This window comes from Mercenaria mercenaria, chromosome 4 (genome assembly GCF_021730395.1).
Source record: "Mercenaria mercenaria strain notata chromosome 4, MADL_Memer_1, whole genome shotgun sequence".
NCBI lineage: Eukaryota > Metazoa > Mollusca > Bivalvia > Venerida > Veneridae > Mercenaria > Mercenaria mercenaria.
In genome coordinates this window covers 57,740,883-57,761,821 of record NC_069364.1, presented here as the reverse complement: position 1 = coordinate 57,761,821, position 20,939 = coordinate 57,740,883, and the positions used below count along the sequence as shown (strand labels likewise).

The following is a 20,939-nucleotide window of genomic DNA, read 5'->3' as shown; positions in this document are numbered from 1 at the left end:
GGTCGCACACCCACTATGTTGGTTTTCCCATGGCACGGCTCATATTATATTACAATCTGCAACTTCTACCTTAATAAAGACAGTACGTTAGTAACTATGTACAATATTTTGTTTACATAAATATGCATGTGATGTGAGCCTAGAGATATATTGCACAACATATAAAATAATCAGGGTAAAATATCAAACATCTTTTTAACATGATTAATATACTGTATAATTTCTCTGAACAAAACATTTATAACTAATCTTGCCCTGCAAACAACTATCATCAGACTGTAAACAGCTTTATCTCCAAATCATTCAGGAAGTTGCCTTTCAAAATTACTGTACACCAAAAAAATATTCAAGTAGCTTTCACTGTTGTTTTTAATAAGATCACAATCCTGAAGTAGCTACATTTCCAGTTATGCTTCATTTAAACAGTCTACCTAACGAGTTGAAAGAAATTAACATTGAAAACGTGTAACACATCATTTAGTACTGGCTAGTTAAATAATCCTTAATTTTTGAGTAAACAGGTATTACTTTCCAGTACTATCCACTTTGAGAAATGTAACTTAAAATGAAAAATTCAATGTGCATACTGACCTATCTAACTTTCAACTGACCATCAAACTTTCAATAATTTTACTATCCTTTACTAACTTCTTTCCTTCTGTTTAAAGAAAACTAAGCCACATTTTGTATGTAGTTTTGCAACAGCTTTCAGCAAATGGACAATAACTAGTACCAGAAACCAGGTTCCAAGGTAATATAAAACCAAACTGGTAGACCAGTCTCAAAATGCAGCCTTGCCATTGGTCAATTTCAAAATTGTGCTCAGAGACAACCAATCAGATGCTGGAGTTTGAGACTGGTCTCAAAACTAAATTTTACAACCTTGGATCAAATACTGTAATAAATGCACTACTATATTTGAGATGTCTTTCTTCTGGCAAGTGCAGGCCTAGATTTTTATGTAATAAATATAAATATAGCACTTTTAAAATCTTAACCCATATCAATTAAATTCAACTTAGTTTTTTGGCAAACTTTGTACAATCAACTTCTTGTGCAGATTTATCATATTAACTGTAATAGTTTCACTAATGCATTTACATCAAGCTTATAATAATATATAATGATTACCTATGCTAAGCAAATACATTTTTTCTTCTGTTTTTCAGCACTAGAAATGGAAAAATTCTGATTAACATGAAACAGGGATGTACTGCAGGACCTATGATGTTCCCTGTTTCTTACATGACCTTCCCCCCAAAACTGTGACTGCAATGACAAAATGAAATGTTAAACTCTGACTATATAAATAACTTAAACAAGAATAAGTATTTCACTTATATTAATGTCACAGTCTTTATTTTGGATTTAGATACCACAGGCCTCACCTTGGCTGTGAAACTCATTTATATTTTTTACCAAAACTATAACAATAATGACAAAATTTTGTTGATAGTATCTCAACTCTTCTGCTTATTTGAAAAATCTGTCCCATTTGCCGACAACTAAACTGGCATACGATGACCTGGGTATTAAACTTAAGATGCTTATGAAAGTTTCAAAAATGATCTGCACATAAAGATAATAATAGCATGATGAAGGATGAACCTTTAAGAACTTTTTGAATCTATGGATCTCAAAGAGAAATTTCTAATTTTATGATGTATAAAATCCTATCTGATACAATAAAGTATCAAAAATGCAAAATATGTGAGTATATATGAGTTACAAGAGTGAGATAATTATACATTTTATAAATGATGAACATTTATCTCCCTTTTAACATTAGACTGTGATGATCTGGATCGTTGAGGTGTTTGCATCTGTTGCTCTGTGTACTCTATCTGCATACTATAACCATTCTGTTGTTCCGTACTTATACCTGGTTGACGACGAATCTGAAGTTGTGATACGAATTTCGGTGATGGAAATGCTTGACCACCATTTTCAGAATATGTAGGAGTATTTGGACTACTTCTGCTATTTCCTCTCTGTGGACTCCCTCTGAATTCCGCACGATGTCGTGGACTTGCTGGGTTATGACTAGACTGGTTTGAAGGGGAGCGTCCTGAAGAGCGCTTCTTTACTGATGATGTAAATGACTGTGAACTTACACCATTTTGTACACTAGAAGAAACATCCATTGTCTCTTTGTTCACCACTATCTGATTTTCTTTGCGCTCAATCCAAACATCCTCCGCAGGAGGAAATCGTCCATCGATTATAAAACCGTCTGATTTACTGATAGGTATAGCATGAACCTGTGTATGAGGATTCACAACAATCTTAGGTGAATGATTTATGTGCGCATTCGATATTGTACTCTCATGTTTGACAGGAACTGGAACTGCATTGTCATATCTAACCGGGATATCAGGTATCGGGACAATATGTGGCCTTGATGATTCGTGTTTTACTGGTATCTCATATTGCACAGGAATAGACTTAATGTGTTCAATGTTTAATTCTATTGGTTCGCTTTCCAAATTGTCATAGTCAGCATTTCCATTCAAATTTTCACCATTCACATTGTCATAATCTGATGCTTGAGAGGGTGGTTTAACATCAAACACTTCATTTGGCATATTTTCAAGAGTTGATTCTCTTGTTAAAGTGTCTCTACCATTCACATATACCTTCTCGTGAAATGGAATTTTAGTCAATTCACGATCAACCTCCATTTCATCTTCGTCGAGTGGTGTTGGGGTGTGCCGAGAACCTGGCAGATGTGGACTGTCCAAATCAGAACCTTCTGCAAATGATGTGCGAGAACTTCTAGGTGATTTTGAGCCTATATCTGCAATGGACAATCTTGAATTTGCTGCAGTGTCATAGTATGAGGATAAATCTCCCGCTGAATACTCCGACATTCTGCTAGACTGTATCGATCGTGTATCAGAACCTCCTCTACCTCCCATTTCTGGTGTCGTTCCATGCAATCCACGCTTTCTATAATACGCTGCTTTTCCACCTTTAGCATTCTTCCTAAAATGTTCATCAAATGTTTCATCAGATTGCTTAGCTATTATCTCACGAACACTTGGCTGAATTTCTAAACCAAATGGCAAGGTAGGAAGTTCATTAACTGTACTTTTCTGTGGGAGATCTAGCTTAGCTTTCCTAAGTTCTTCTAGTGCAATCTGAAGCTGATCTATCACTGTATCATCATCATATTTAAAATCAGCTTCCAAATCAGACTGGAAAAATGTCAGTAATGTATCCATCTTGAGTTTTCTAATCTTCCCTGTAAAAAATAAAAAGATCTAGATAATATTTATCTAATAGGTAATTTTTGATTCAAGTGCACCATTTTTAAGCAAAAATATTGATTCATAACATACAAATCACCTAAAATTATGCATTTTTAACATATCCTTTCTTTTTCTTCATTGAAAGACTGATGTATAGGGAGTCTTGACTGAGTTTGCTGATGAGAGATAATTAATTGTGCACCACCCTTCACATTCCCTAGCACTGGCTTGAACAGAATTTTATTGTTGTAAAACTGAATGTATTCCAAAGATCCCAAAGGACCAGTAACTATAACAACACTGAATCCAAGGATGGACAGACCTTTTGCAGCTTCCACAAGGCACTTAAAGTTGTTGTGATAGATAATAAAATCTATACATGATATTTTGGAAGCATAGAATACAATCAAGTAAAATAAAAGCAGACTGTTTGAAAGCATGCTCATAAGAGGTGGCTAAGTTGAAAAAGGGGCATGCACACTGCATATCTGTCCATCATAGAGAAAAAGTGTATGAAGTTTAACTCTGTTCCTGTAAGTGGATACTGAGAAACAACCGTATATATAAAACTTAAACCAATTACAATGTAATAGGTGAGGCAGTGTTTTTTCCCCACTGATTTTGGAATGGGGCCTGGGTCTTTACAATTGGGAAAAATGCGTCATAAAACATCTAAATTAGGAATTATTAAAAAAGTAATGTTTTTTTAATAAAATGTTACATTTAAGAAAAAATGGTCATAAATGCATTAAATTAGCATAATGCTATGTGTTTAAAATGTTTAAGGTTTCATAGGTACAGTCTTATTTGAAACAGTATTAAAAAGAATTTTGTTTTTCTTTAACTTATGCAATTTTAACCTTGAAACTGGGGGAAAAATACTATTTGCCATTGGGATTGGGGCCCAATTTTGGCCCCAAATTGGCCTGAACCCCCACCCCCTCCCTAAAAAAGACAAAAAAAACAGTGTGAGCGCAACAGCTCTACTGAGCTAAAATTGTGGAGGAAAATCTTGTTGAAATACTCACGTCTATGAAGTTTAACGATGGTGTAACTCATGCCAGTAAGAATTCTCTCCCCTTCTAATATGAAAATATCCCATACTCTTAATGTCAGTGTAAATGGAAGCTGAAAGGAAACCAAACATTCAGTAAATCATGACACATGATTAAAGACATAAATTACTTCAATATTAAAGACAAGCAAGGAGCTGCGTTCAATAAACGCTTGATGCCCCCGGTGGCATCCTTGTCGATAGATTTTGCACCAAGTCCAAAACAAGGTCAAAGTCAAGGTCAAACTGAGGTAAGGTGATGTTTGAAGATGAGGAATGGTAACAATTTACATCTGTATTAGTATCAATTCATTCTTGTAAGGGGTATTGATGCTAGACGAAACGGTCCCATTTGGTTAACCAAGAGATGGCCCATATAAAGCAACCAAAGTCCAAAATGAGGTCAAGGTCAAGGTCAAACTGAGGTCAGGTGATGTCTGAAGATGAGGAATGGTCACAGGTTACATCTGCATTAGTATCAAGTCATTCTAGTAAGGGGCATTGATGCTAGACGAAACGGTCCCATTTGGTTAACCTCGGACGGACGGCCAGACGGACAGGACAATCACTATATGCCTCCCGCATCAGTAGATGCCAGGGGCATAAAAAACAGTGAGGTAAGAATGTTGTTAAATAAATGCTGCAAGACATGTCTTTAACCTGCAAATCCATGAATTGCACTAGCAATTCAGTTATCTACAGATCATATTCTGTTGTTTAATTCTAACTAAATTGGTACCATTTCCTGCACTATTGCTGGGGAGGTAATCCGGATACCCCTGCTTGGCTCAACTGGAAACAAGTTGTTCCATCTATTCCAGGATGAGCCATTCTTCAACTACACATGCTAAACAAGAAACTTTTATCTTTAACAAATAAAGAAAACAACAACAACAGAAAGAACATACCCTATCTAAGAAGCACTGTAAAAAGTATTTTATTGTGTAAAGACCAGAATCTATCCCCTCCTTCTCCTGAAAGAAAATAACACCGCCATACTGTGAAATAATTGTGAAGCTGACAAACAAAACAAGGTTTGATTAATTTGTGTTTTTAATCAAATGTGTACATTTTCTTTAAAAGGCAGTTGTAACTTATATTTAATACTAGTGATGTTCCGATTGTCGCCGATAATCGATTGTCGATCATTTAATGAGCCAAAGTCGCCGACATCGATTATGAACTTGCATAATCGATTATTTGACACTTATGCTAGTTTAAAGCCTATTCGGGAATTACGCGTCTTTTTGGTGGTATTTCCGCTTTAGGTTCATTTCTTTTCCACTCTTCAAAACGGAGGCAAAGCAATATTTCTGCATTCGATCAAAATAATAACCCAATCGAAACTATATTCCCCTATCCAGGGAAGACTATACCACCAGTGTGGAAGTAGTTAGATATGTGAAGGTGCAGCAGTGAAAGAAAATTAAAAAATGGGGATTGTCGTTTGCCGATTATACCGTAAAGACCGCAAATAACGGTACCTCTCCCACGTTCGTAATATAGGTTGATTTACTTCATAGTTTCAATCAGCATTGTGCTTGTAAGTATTTTTTAAAATGCAGCTGTAGTTGTGTGATTTTATAAACAAGAAATAGTTATAAATAGAAAATTAGAAATAAAAAATTGGAGGGCATTGAAGTTTGAACAAATAATAAAATGTACAAATAGGGACAAAAATAGCATTTTTATTGAGGTGTTAGGTCTGACAACATGGTCAGTTTCTCAGGGAGTCCTGATAGTCACACACGTTTGGATGCAAATCATATAAAAATGCCACATTATACCTCAATATATAAAAGATACTTTTTAATTAGCCACATTGATATGTGCATACAATGGCTAAAACTTCACACACAATTATACTACTCCTGCTAAATATATGCTAATACAGTTAGTCTTGTGAGCCAATGGTTAATACGTTACAGAAGGTTCAGAGCTAAAGTCCGATTATTTTCCGATTAATCGCTCGGAAGGCCTTCCGATTATATCCAATTAATCGATTATCATAATGCTGTCCGATTATCATCACTATTTAATACACAAGACCATTTATCATTGGAGAAATTTAGAAGTGTAATATATACCAAATGTCTTCGAATTTTAGGGTAGATCTTTTTTAACACATTATCATGGTGTTCCTGGAATCGTAACAACTTTGGAAATTTCGGTATGAAGAAACCTGAAAAATAGTAAGAAAGTTTATACAAAGATAAAAAAACAGCAGCATAATTGTTAAGATTCTTATATTAAACCTTATCTGAATTCTAGACACTTCTTTCTGTGAATATCTGATTGACTGAGGTTACCGTATTTTGGTGTGTATAGGTCGCACTTTTTCTACCCATTTTGCTGCCTGAAAAAGTTCCTGCGACCTATACGACAGAACATTGCCAGCAGAGTTTTTTTTCGGGCCAATTTTCTGACCGCAGCTCTCGCAAAATTACGTGCATCTGTTACGAACGAACAAAATGGATAAAAAATATCAATATCGGCGGCGTTTCAACCAATAGCGGTTACTTTCAATAAAATATATCGTAAATAACCCTTACAGACTATTAAAATTACGAATTACTTTAATTCAAAGATGTTTTTGCAATTTCAATTACGTTTGTTTCTACTTTCGTTTTACTGGATGCCAACGCCTCCGGGTTGGATAAAATCCGGACAGATCCGTCATCCATTCCAAACATTGTTTATACTAATTCTTAGCGTATTAAAAAACTTAAAAGATATTTTTTTACTTTTGATTTTTAAATAAAAAAAAAAAAATCCAAAAAGAGATATTTTGTTAATCTCAGAATCAAAAGAACGCGGTTAATTACATGACGCGGAAAGGTGTTATAATTGCTGTGCAAACAATTCACATTTAAACTTGCATAATTACAGAATGTAAACGCAAACCGTCTGCTGCCAATTAGTGTCAAAAAGCCGCTTTTCTTTGATGTAGTCTGTTACCGATACTACTGTTGGTACGAAACGGTTGGGATCGAAAATAACACTGTCCGATTTCCACCAATCAGGTTTCGATAATAATTCAGTCCGCGGCATCAATATGGCCGCCGCCATAACTTTTTTGCCGGTAAATATTAAATATTGCTGGGGAAAAAATCCAAAATTTAACTGCGACTAATACGCTAGAACTTAAATTTTCCGACCATTTCCAGAGCAAAAATTAGATGCGAACTATACATTACCGCGACCTATACACACCAAAATACGGTAACCCCTGTACTGCAAAAGTTGTGTTTTGTCCATCAGATAACCCGCCAAGTGTTTTCTCTTAACCAGTGCTAACTTAAATACAGTAAAACCTGTCTTAAGCAGACAGCCAGGGGAGTGGGAAAAAATAGCTGCTTACAGCAGGTGGCTGCTAAATGCAGAAAATTTATAGAATGAATGACCAATCTGGGAAATGAGACACTGGCTGCTTAAGACAGGTTGGCTGCTTAATAGAGGTGACCGCTTAAGCAGGTTTTACTGTACATTTAATCAAAGGTTGATGACAAATGGATTTCTGTAAAAAAAAAAAAAAAAAAAAACAAAAAAAAAAAAAAAATAATATATATATATATATAATGTATAAATGAAGAACAGAATATGTTCTACATACAAGATCTTGGAACTTTTTCTAATTACAATTTCTGTCTATCCGTAAATAAAATGAGCAACAGGAAACATGACATTTCTTCTTGTTTCAAGCCTAAAATATTGGTAACATACCATGCATCCCATGTCTTTTGTCTGTAAACAATTGTGATAATGCCCAAAATGCATCCTGTAAATAGAAGATATTGTTTGTGTTAGGTATATTTATTCTGGCTATAACTAAATGGAATATGTAAACAAGAGCATCGCCTACGGGTGCCATCACTTGTCTGCAAGTGCTGGACAGTATGTAAAAAAAAAGAGTTACAGTTCAAAATTTCTTAGTACAAAAAGGGCCATAATTCTGACAAAATGCAGGTTAAAGTTATGGTTCTTGGCCTACATAGTCATCTTATGATGATAAACAAGAATGGAAAGTTTCAAAGCTGTAGCTGTTACAGTTTTTGAGAAAAGGTTGACCTAAACAAAAAATTTAACCAAGGCTAACACATATGCCGACGATCAAGTGACGACAATACCTTGTAGATTTTTTTCAAAAATCAGACGAGCTAAAAATCATCTGCTTGAAACTTTACCAAAGTCATTACCATAACCAAACCTCACCCTAAACCCTCAAAATAACAAAATATGCACTAGACTGACCTTATGAAAATTCAAAAAAACACGGCCTATAATCTGTGAGACTGATTCCTCCTTTCTTAAAAGAGGCATAAAAGTTAAAGTCAGCGACCACAGTTCAAGAGAAAAAGAGAATGCAATAGGAATAAGGTAAATGTACACCTGCAAATGAAGTGAGGCTTAGTCTGTTTTGATATGTCAGTTATGGATACAAACCCAAGAAGTGATTTTTCCCCAATTTCTAAACTCTTTCCTGCATCTGAAGCACCTGATTACACATTATGTTTGCCACATTTGTTGTGTATTGAAAAGTTTTGTTAAATTTTTTCCAAAATTTCAACAATAATAACAGGTGATCACATCATTCAAGAGAAAAATGATCGAATAAAGCATCACTATTCGTATATTTTTGTGTGTTATCTGTGTGGAACTGAGATACTTCTTGAAAAAAAATGTGACTGCATATACATGTTTCTGTCTATGGAAGGTTGACACACCATGTTATAATGGAAGTTAATGAGAAAACAACTGGTGACCATTTACCTGTACCTACAATCTGATGTAGAGGCCACTGTGCTTACAAACACCAGATAAAGCCTATAATTGCTTATCAAATATATCGCTAAACCTCCAATGACCTCTTCCATGAGATACATATCTCTACAAACCTCTTCACTGAGATACATATCTCTACAAACACACACTCACAAAATCTCTACATCCTACAAACCCCTTCTTTGAGGTACACTATGGCTAAACCTCTATAAACCTCTTCAGTGAGATACACATTGACTAAATCTCTTCAAACCTCTGACTAAATGTCTACAAACTCCTTCTTTGAGGTACACTACGGCTAAACCTTTATAAACCTTTTCATTGAGAATATGCTATGACTAAATCTCCGCAAAACTCTTCAATGAGATACACTGTGACTAAATCTCTATAACACTCTTCAATGAGATACACTATGACTAAATCTCCGCAAAACTCTTCAATGAGATACACTATGACTAAATCTCCGCAAAACTCTTCAATGAGATACACTATGACTAAATCTCTACAAACCTCTTCATTGAGATACATGAGAAGTAGAGCAGCTATTTCACTCATCCCCTGACAATATCCCACCTCTGTGTTATACATGGAGTATGCGGCTAGAACGTGAAACAATGCCTGTTGTCTGTAACACAAACATACATCATTAATTCAATAAGGAATAAAACAAACTAGAACTGTCACAGGAGTGACTCATACCCCCACCATACGGTCTTGTCACAGAAGAATGGCAACCATAAGGAATCTTAAAAATACTTTGGAGTACTTCATCCTGGGCTTCCACATATAAGTAATACTAGTATAATACTAGTATAGTAATACTAGTAAATATATTAAATCTCTAATATTAGAGATACACTAAAAGTGAATACAAAGAAGTGTCTTACCGACCCATGTTACCTTGGAAAAATGTTTTTACTTTTTACATAGGACTTATAATAAAAAAGATTGAAAATCTAAAAATAGGATTTCTAAAAATAGACTAATTCCTGGAATTTAAGGGGAAGAAACTCAGTACAAAGGTTAAAAAAGGTTACTTCCCTTTGGCTCTAAGCCAATCAGAATGAGATAATAGTGAAAATACATCAAAATTAACATTAAATTCTAGGTAAGAGGGGACACAATTCAAGAAAAATAGTGTCAGAGTTATGCACCTTGTGTCACATGATGTGGGTGATGAGGTGGAACATCTATTTTAAGTCTGAATCAAATCCATTCAGTAGTAATTGAGATATAGTGAAAATACATCAAAATTAACCTTAAATTCTAAGTAAAAAGGGGCATAATTCATGAAAAATTGGTGTCAGAGTTATGCACCTTGTGTCACATGATGTGGGTGATGAGGTGGAACATCTATTTTAAGTTTATATCAAATCCATTTTGTAATAATTGAGATATAGTGAAAATACATCAAAATCAACCTTAAATTTAAAGTAAAAGGGGACATAATTCATAAACAAGAGCTGTCTGATGACAGCGCGCTCGACTATTCGAAGAATTGATTGAAGAATGGGGTCAAAATATTTCCACGGATATTCAGACAAAAGAAATAAATAGATTAGACAAACAATGTTCCTGTATTACTTTGATTTCGATAAGTCTTGCACTAAATGGCAATATATGAGCCAATTTCAAAGTCCAAAAAGGGCCATACTTCAGCCAAAATAGTTATGTACTCTTGCCTACAGATGGAAATCATAATGATAAACAAGTGTTCAAAGTTTAAAAGCCATATGTCAAATAGTTTCAACAAAACATGGACTTGTATGAAAACAGAACCAATTTCAAATATCCAAAAAGGGCCATAATTCAGCCAAAATAGATTACAGAGTTATAGTGTTATTTCTAGAGCGACGCAGCGGGGCGCCCCGCCCTGCCGTTTTTTACTGCCGCCACGCTGCCCGTAAAATGTGCCCTGTTGCCTTTGATCTTATGCTAAATCCCGCCAAATTCAATGTTGACATGCCTCGGCGATTTTTTGATCAGCAAATTACGTCACGGCGAGTGCACACAGGTAATGAGAATCAATGAAGTGTTAAAACAAATTGATAAAGAGTATGTGCGTAAGCGGCCAGCTGATTACCGAGCACGTGAAAAGTGCCCTAGATTTCTTTGGGCAAAATTTAAATTAGACCGTCGTTTAGTATAACAAGTATATATCAATGCAGTGTGATTCTACTGTAATTTAAACTAGAAAATGCACACATTTTAATGATTATCGAAAGTAAAAGAAAGTTTAGAATGTCCGTTCACGAGTCTTATTAACCCCGATGTCGTATGCAATTTTTCCATATTTCCTTCAAAAAAGCTGACAGTCGGTGTATTTTTATGATGAGAAACATCAAAATATGTGGAACTATCTCTGATTTACCCAAGTGGGTCATTTAAACTGAGTAAAAACTACTTTCAGACAATATTCCGAAAGTGTACCAGTATCCGGATAGTATATTTTGGATGTGCGATTTAGTAAACTTTAACCTTACTGTAATAGCACTTTTCTGTTAATGAAATATTGACGAAAGACCTGATAAATACATTAGGACTTTTGATAATTATCAGTTTACAATGTGACCTGAAACAGGCCTTTAACTAGATCTATGTTGTTTACAACATGATCTTGGTTTCAAGATTAAGCTTATATTAAGGCCCTCCTCTATTTCACATTCATATGAATAAGCTGACATTCTTGGTGACATTTTTAAGAGAAAGGCTTGAATGGTTTAACCTAAACTATAAAGTAAGTAAAAAGCCTTTGTAAACTTTGTTACTAGTTTTGGGAAGATTTAGCACTTTATTCTGTGACATTTCTTTTAAGTGTGCAATAAAGATAAATGGAATACATATTAACTATAGACATCTAGAAATGAAACTACTGCTATGGTAACTTTCACATCTAAAAGGGCACCCTGCCCCTTTCGGACAGCACCCTGCCCCTTTTTGGCAGCACCCTGCCCTTTTTGAGCTCTAGAAATAACACTAGAGTTATGTTCTCTTTCCTACAGATAGAGACTATTATACTTAACAAGTGATAAAAGTTTAAAAGCCATATGTCAAACACTTTACAAAAAATATGAACTGGTACGAAAAACTTAACCAAGATTTCTAAGTCAAAAGGGGCCATAATTCAGCCAAAATCTTTGATGGAGTTATGTACTTTTGCCTATAACTGAACATGGTGATGGTAAACAGGTGTTGAAAGTTTCAAAGCTTTATCTCAAAAGACTTTGTCAAAATATGAACTGGTACGAAATATAAACCCAGATTTCTAAGTCAAAAAGGGCCATAATTCAGCCAAAATCCTTGATGGAGTTATGTGCTCTTAGGTATAACTGGACATGGTGATGGTAAACAAGTGTTGAAAGTTTCAAAGCTTTTTCTCAAAAGACTTTGTCTAAATATGAACTGGTACGAAAAACTTAACCAAGATTTCTAAGTCGAAAGGGGCCATAATTCAGCCAAAATCCCAGATGGAGTTACGTACTCTTGCCTATAACTGGCCATGGTGATGGTAAACAAGTGTTGAAAGTTTCAAAGCTTTATCTCAAAAGACTTTGTCTAAATATGAACTGGTACGAAAAACTTAACCAAGATTTCTAAGTTGAAAGGGGTCATAATTCAGCCAAAATTCCTGATGGAGTTATGTACTCTTGCCTATAACTGGCCATGGTGATGGTAAACAAGTGTTGAAAGTTTCAAAGCTTTATCTTAAAAGACTTTGTCAAAATATGAACTGGTACGAAAAATTTAACCATGATTTCTAAGTCAAAAGGGGCCATAATTCAGCCAAAATCCTTGATGGAGTTATGTGCTCTTGCCTATAACTGGCCATGATGATGGTAAACAAGTGTTGAAAGTTTCAAAGCTTTATCTCAAAAGACTTTGTCAAAATGTGGACTGGTACGAAAAACTTAACCAAGGTGTGACGCCGACGCCGTGGTGAGTAGGATAGCTCTACTTATTCTTCGAATAGTCGAGCTAAAAATTTATTTCAGAGTTAAGCACCTTATGTCACATCATCTGGGTGATGAGGTGGAACAACTATTTTAAGTTTGAATCAAATCCATTTAGTAACAAGAAACGCGGCAATGCCACGAAACCAGGTTTTCAACACTTTTCATAAGAATAAACAAGAGTGCCAGAATGTCACAATATACGCCCGTCACAGCAAATTTCTTTACTCTAGCACCTGTATTTGCAGATGTAATTTTAATTTTGTGGTTGTTTAGTAATCATTGTAATTCTTTTGTTTTTCTAAGTCCACAAAAAAACTCCTTACCAGGTAGAGATACCTTAAAATACACCTAAAATTAGAAAGTAACAACTATGTTGTACCACAGAAAAGTGGTCTTGGTTTTTCCCTACGGTCAATTATAAAAAAGTTACAATATAAGTTATTTATAGTAACAACTAAGGGAAGTTAATCTTAAAAAAAAAAAAAAAAAAAAAAAAAATACAAAAAAAATAATTTTAAGTCCACACAGAAATCCTAACCTGGTAGAGATTGGTCAAAATACACCTCAAAATTGGATGTAACATGCATGTTGTACTACAGAAAAGTGGTCTCGATTTTTCCCTACGTCTAGTAATGAAAAAGTTACAATATAAGCTATTTATAGTAACAACAAAGGGAAGTAATTCTAAAGAATGGAATTGCACAAGACACTTCGTCTCATGATGGTGTATAATTGTGCCAAGTTACATCAAAATCCCTCTATGCATGAAGAAAATATGCTCCGGACAAACTTTTCATTCTTGTATCCTTTGACCTCTAAGTGTGACCTTGACCTTAGACCTAGGGACCTGGTTCTTGCGCATGACACTCCGTCTCATGATGGTGAACAATTGTGCCAACTTTCATCAAAATCCCTCTATGCATGTAGAAGATATGCTAACCCTAACCCTAACCTAACCCTAACCCTATTTTTAGTAACAATGACCTTGACCTTGATCCCAGAAACCCCAAAATCAATCCCAAGCTACAACTTTATATAAGTTTTCTATACACCAAGTTTCATCATGATAGCTCATTCCTAAGTTAAGTTATTGACCGGAAACCCTTTTTCTATTTTAAGTAACAGTGACCTTGACCTTGACCCCAGAAACCCAAATCAATCCAGCCTTTCTTGATATAGCTACATACATACCAAGTTTTATCAATACTTTACCGAACAAAAGTATTACCGAAACCTTTTCATTTAAGTAACAGTGACCTGACCTTGACCCAGAACCCAAAATCAATCCAGTCTTGTCTGATATAAGCTACATACATACCAAGTTTTATTCAAATATCTTTACCGAAACAAAAGTTATTGACCGGAAACCCTTTTTCTATTTTAAGTAACAGTGACCTTGACCTTGACCCCAGAAACCCCAAAATCCATCCCAGCCTTTGTCTTGATATAAGCTACAAACATACCACGTTTTATTCAAATATCTTTACCGAAACAAAAGTTATTGACCGGAAACCCTTTTTCTATTTTAAGTAACAGTGACCTTGACCTTGACCCCAGAAACCCCAAAATCAATCCCAGCCTTTGTCTTGATATAAGCTACATACATACCAAGTTTTATTCAAATATCTTTACCGAAACAAAAGTTATTGACCGGAAACACCAGTTTGACGCCGCCGCCGCCGCCGCCACCGCCGCCGCCCGCCCGCCCGACCGACATCTACCCCAATCTAATAACTCAGGTTTTCGTTGAAAACCTGGTTAATAACTGAGATATAGTGAAAACACAACAAAATTAGCCTTAAATTCTAAGTAAAAGGGGACATAATTCATGAAAGCTTGGTGTCAGAGTTATGCACCTTGTGTCACATGATGTGGGCACATGATGTGGGTGATGAGGTGGAACATCTATTTTAAGTTTGAATCAAATCCATTCAGTAGTAACTGAGATAAAGTGAAAATACATCAAAATCAACTTTAAATTCTAAGTAAAAAGGGGCATAATTCATAAAAAAAATTGTGTCAGAGTTATGCACCTTATGTCACATGATGTGGGTGATGAGGTGGAACATCTATTTTAAGTTTGAATCAAATCCATTTGGTAATAACTGAGATAATAGATTTCGGGACGCGACGCGACGGGACGAGACGGGACGGGACGGGACGCGACAAAACTGACTCCTATATACCCCCCTCAAACATGTTTCGTGGGGGTATAATAATATTATAGCATTTACTGAAATAATTTCAATACTCAGAAACCTACTATAAACTTCTAACTTAAAAACAGCCAATTCTAATCTCTCTTTAGGTTAAAATAATAGTCCAGTGTGGCCAGTAACAACTTTTAAATATACCATTAATTCAAAAATATATCTTTTAAGCAATTCTGAATTACTGCTGAAGATAACTGAACACTAAATATTCTTTGCCAACACTGAATTATTCAATAAAAATTCGAAGATCAGTTTAAAATAATTACAGAAATGTTAGGCTACTCACTTGACTCCGTATCTTTCCCGGAACATGATATGATTCCTGTACGTCCTATTTACATCTAAATCTATCTGTCGGATATGTGGAGATATTGAACGTGCCCTACTTTTCATACGCTGAAATAAGACAAAAAGCAAGACATATATGCTCCAGGTGTTGTAAGTTCCTGAGGTAGAAGTTGATCACATAAATTAGTGTAACAAATGACAAGCAATTCAAATACTTGAAATACTTCTTAGGTCTTTAAAATTGGTTGGAAAAACCACACATAGACAATTGGAGCAGGCTGTCAGAGGGTGTCTGTGAAGTTCTCTTTATAATGGTTCTATTTTCACTATTAACTCTAGAGGCCCCTAAAAGGGGTCAAGTTCCCCCTATTTGAACAAATGTTACAGATCAACTTTGGTGAAGATCCATCAAAGGATTCACAAGAACAACCCATATCAATATATTTCTATTTTAGCTCTAGCAGCCCCTAATAAGGGGCAAAGTACAACCATCTAAATAAAATCAGAAGAGGACCTTATAATGATGCTCAGACCAAGTTTGACAAAGATGTGCTTTGCAGTTCATGACAAGAAGCTGTTTAAAGGTATTTCTAAATTAAGTTTCATGAAGATCCATCAAGCAGTTCATGACAAGAAGTCATTTGAAAGTATTTGTATTTTAGCTCTAGTGGCCCCTAACTTGACCAAACTTGGAAGCGAACCCTAAAATGATGTTACAGACCAAGTTGATGAAGACCCATCAAATGTTTCATCAGAAGAAGTTGTTTAAACGTTTTTCTATATTTAGCTCTAGGGGCCCCTGGAAGTCGCCCCCATTTGATTAAATTTGGGAGAGGATCTTATAATGATGCCACAGACCAAGTTTGATGAAGATCCTTCAAGTGGTTCGTGAGTAGAAGTCATTTAAAGAGTTTTCTATTTGAGCTCTGGTGGCCCCTAAAAAGGACCAAGCTGAAACATTTGAACAAACTTGGTAGAGGACCATACCAGGATGCCACTGACCAAGTTTGGGGCAATTCTCACCATTAGTTTCAGAGGAGATGTCATCTGAAGAAAAGTGTGTACAGCTGACAGACAGGTGGTGAGTGAACACAATAGCTCATCATGAGCATTTTGTGCTCAGGCAAATCAAAATGAAAAAAAAAGACTAAAACAATGATATTAATCCATATGTTACAACTTTTCCCACTTGATTCCAAATCATTTTGGACAAATTTACAAAGCAGAAGTATAAGTTTGATGGCCCATATTAATTAATTAATTTATGTCAAATCACCATGGCAACCAGCAGTCTTGTTCTGATATTTTGTTCTTGCTTTAAGTTAAACTGACATAATATTAGGTCATATAGCAATTTTGAATTTGCTGTATTACATGAAATAGTGCTATATATATGTGGTGTAAGGACATGAACCCCCTCCCCCTTTCATTTCTGATGATGCAGGAAGACCAGGTGCCACTCCAGGCAATATTTTAGGTACATGTGGGTACCTGGGTAGAACTAATAAACTTCCTTAAGATACTGGATAGCTTCCTAAAAATGAAAGGGTTCTTTATCCCATACAAGGTTTCAAACTCGGTTTGCCACAGACATCTTTGATGTAAATTGTATACACGAATTGGTCTATAACAAGATAATATACATACATTATAAACACCATCCTGTTCTGCTTTGATGAAGCTCACACCCAGCAGTTTGCACCATATTTCACCCCTTAATCTGTCAGGGATTCCTTTGTATACCCTCCTTGTTAACTGTAACATAAAGAATTTATATAACTCTCAACAACGCATATGAGCCGCACCATGAGAAAACCAACATAGTGCATTTGCGATCAGCATGGATCCAGACCAGCCTGCGCATCCCCACAGTCTGGTCAGGATCCATGCTGATCGCAAACACACTATGTTGGTTTTATCCGCGCAGTCTGGTCAGGATCCAAGCTGGTCGCAAATGCACTTTGTTGGTTATTTCATGATGCAGCTCATATATCTATTAGAGAACATCTTACTATATCTGAATTATGAGGATCAAACAATAAACTTTAAATCTCTATACACTCAAGTTGTTTTAATTTCCTTTAATATACAGTAGAGGAAAAATAAAACCCAACATATCTACATGACAAAATTTCAAATTTATATACACGTGAAGCATATGTGAGAATTAACAACACTTATAATTATAATAATATGAGCCGAGCCATGAGAAAACCAACATAGTGGCTTTGCGACCAGCATGGATCCAGACCAGCCTGCACATCCGCGCAGTCTGGTCAGGATCCATGCTGTTTGCTAACGGATGCGGATGCGCAGGCTTGTCTGGATCCATGCTGGTTGCAAAGCCACTATGTTGGTTTTCTCATGGCATGGCTCATATTTATTTCCTTTGAAATTCATCTATACTTCTGAAACTTTGCACAGTTTTTGTTGTAAATTATTATAAATTCATGTTTAAGTTTCAATAAAATCCATGAAAGATTGACGAATCTTGGGTAGAAAGTAATTTTAGCATTTGAAACACTGAAGGAATATAGAGCAAGACCCAGTTGCTAACGGTCATAATCAGGACAAGTTATTCTCTGTTTTAATAAAAACACAAATTCTAAATCACTTTTGATATCTACTTACTGTCTCAATCAGATGTGGAAAGTAAAATCTATGTTAGAAATAGTAAACTTAATTAAATACAAAATTTATCAAAAAATGTTGACATCATTAATAATCAAAGGGAATTAAATTTCACGGATTCTGCAGTTCGCTCAATCAACAAAATTAAACCCAAAAGCTAATATTGCTTTATTTTAATTTTAAAATTTGAAATCAGTAAAAACTGTTAATTTATTTGCCAAATGAATAGTTGCATCGGTTGATAACGTAAAATTTTAGGTTGAAAGAATTAAATGATTTCATAGTAGAACGTAACTGTGTTTTCATAATGGTAACAAAAAAGCATACTTTTTCCCCTGGGTAGTACTTTTTCCAATTTTTTATCATCTTCACCCATTTTGTTGTTCTTTCCAATTCTATCTGTTTTGCCTGAAACACAACAAATATTCTAAGAAAACTAAATACACTACATTCAAGTAAATCTGCAACCGGAGTAGGATGCTAACAGCTTTAGCTTTACCCTGCTTAATTTCTAAAATGGACTGGTCTATCATTCAGTTTGGGCAGTACCACTTATGATTTAAAGGGGTGTTCACTGAAAATTTACTGACTGAATTTACTGACTGAATAGTGAACCATCCATGATCTTGCTCTGCATTGGTCACTTGGTCAGCAGGCTAAAGGTTAAATCACCCTTCCAATATTTCTATGTACACTTATAAAACTATAACAAAAATAATTTGAAGATACCCGGTAAATGCCAATCCAGACATCTCTAGCTGCAGACAATTCCATAGTCTGTACCTGAAACTGAAAGTGTCTTGGGTGGAAAGGAAGTTATAAATAACTTAATTTTATTTTGAGTACAAACCTTAGTTTCAGCTGCATCTGTCATATGAGGTAGGGCCTTGTTACTGAAATATAAACATGTCAGTATAATTCATTGACATCTATCATCTATCATTTAATCTCTCTCTACAATAAACACATAATCTCCTATAAATACATGTCTACTGTCTTTAGCCTGCTTTTTTAAAAATGGACTTGTCCATCATTCAATTTGGGCAATACCATATATTACCTGAAGGGGTGTTCAAAGAAAATTTACTAACTGAATAGTGAACAGTGCAGACCATTATCAGCCTGCATGGATGTGCATGCCGATCTTGGTCTGAACTGGTCGCAAAGGCAGAATCACTTGCCTTCAGCAGGCTAAAGGTTACTGTGTTACTAAAAGTGAATATTTCTTATTTACAGAACTTGCTTAATTTAAATTGCTACATCAGTATCATGGTTGACAGCTGAAATCACAAACTTAAAAGGCAAAACCCTTTGTTAAAATGCTAACTCTACTTCGCCAATTCTTTAGCAAAAAGAATCCAATTTGTCAGTAATGCCAAACTGTACATCTACATAAAGCAATCAATGCGTGTTCTTCATAAATGGTTGTCATTTGAATATAGTACCAGGGCTTTTTCAACCTGTCTCACGGGGCCGATATTCGGCCCCATTCCCAATGCCAAATATGCTCCATTTTCCCCAATCTGGAGCAAAAAGTTTCCCAATCAAAAGAAAGATTTCCCAACTGAAATCAATTTCTTTTTGTTATTCAAAAAAAATTCTTGCACAGTAAGTTTTGTTTGCCAAGAAAATCAAACAAATTGGTGGAAAAACCAACTCGTTTCTATTTTTAGTATATTATTATTTACCAGATTTTTATAGCGCTCTTTTCATCTATAAAATAAACGTTCAAAAGCGCTGAAACATGTAACATGACGTCTGCAACCTCCGCAAAAATTCAATACAAGATTTTCTAAATATATGTATGATTTGAATGCAAAAAACTCTCAAATCTAAGAAAAGATCAATATTAATTGAATAAAGTACCCAAAACATGCTGACAGATAGTTCTTATACCATTCAAATCAATTGTCACATATTTTCGCGAGCCAGTTTTTTCACTCGTACAAACACCCACTTTGCTTTACTTTTTGGAAAATTCAGTTATGATTGTGGTGAAAACAAACTGTAAATAAAAGTTTTAAAGATGACAAATGAACAGTTACCGTATTTTTTTTTGGGCAGTGTTGGAAAACAATCCTAAAAAGAATAAATTCTCAAAATTTCTCAAGGGGATGCTTTATACATTTGTATTTGTAATTCATTTGAATGTCTTCCAGTAATACTTAATAATTATATGTTAAGAAATCATTTGATTGGTAGATACATTTTCCCTTGCCACGTTAAAGATTCCCAATTTGACCAGGGGCCTTTTTCCCAAAAAACCCTGAAAAAGCCCTGAGTACATAACTTCTAATTTACAAAATATCTACAAATTTTGTGGTTTAGAAATTGTCAAAATCTTAAGGCATCACAAAGTTAAAATACATACCGGTACACAACAGGAGTTAACAATGACAGTAAACAACACTTAAAAACTCTGATAACAAGGATAGCAAATCACTTAAAACTTTATATATCCACTTACTGTATAAATCCATATCTGTCTGTCACCTGGTACACTTCAAAAGCAGGGTCCTCCCACGGGTCAATCTGAGCCCCTTCTTCACGACCCTGGAAAGAATTTACATTTTGTTATTTAAACCTTGAAAACCTGTCCTAAGTACAGCAAACGACAGGTGGTATGTAATATATCACCTGGCTAGTTTTAATTTACCTGTAAGAAAAATGGGACTGGGCTACTTTTAAAACTGCAGTTTAATAATTTCACTATCAATTCTGTTAATTCTAAATACATAATTATTTACCAGCAACACAGTTGCTGAAT

At 35.1% G+C, this 20,939-nt stretch overlaps 1 protein-coding gene across 5 annotated transcripts in view; it reads right to left on the bottom strand.

Annotated features, from left to right (window-relative positions):
- LOC123551833 (USP6 N-terminal-like protein) overlaps positions 1 to 20,939 on the bottom strand; it is a 39,458-nt gene continuing 18,519 nt past the window's right edge. For all 5 annotated transcript variants that reach the window (XM_053541390.1, XM_053541392.1, XM_053541391.1 and 2 more), the window contains 11 exons: positions 20,640 to 20,725; positions 19,023 to 19,065; positions 18,500 to 18,580; positions 17,189 to 17,296; positions 15,540 to 15,649; positions 9,598 to 9,712; positions 8,029 to 8,083; positions 6,393 to 6,487; positions 5,214 to 5,279; positions 4,280 to 4,379; positions 1 to 3,244 (listed from right to left, as the gene is read on the bottom strand). In XM_053541390.1, coding sequence (XP_053397365.1) covers positions 1,752 to 3,244; positions 4,280 to 4,379; positions 5,214 to 5,279; positions 6,393 to 6,487; positions 8,029 to 8,083; positions 9,598 to 9,712; positions 15,540 to 15,649; positions 17,189 to 17,296; positions 18,500 to 18,580; positions 19,023 to 19,065; positions 20,640 to 20,725 — 2,352 coding nt within the window. In that variant the 3' untranslated portion in view covers positions 1 to 1,751. The remainder of the gene's footprint in view (positions 3,245 to 4,279; positions 4,380 to 5,213; positions 5,280 to 6,392; positions 6,488 to 8,028; positions 8,084 to 9,597; positions 9,713 to 15,539; positions 15,650 to 17,188; positions 17,297 to 18,499; positions 18,581 to 19,022; positions 19,066 to 20,639; positions 20,726 to 20,939) is intronic.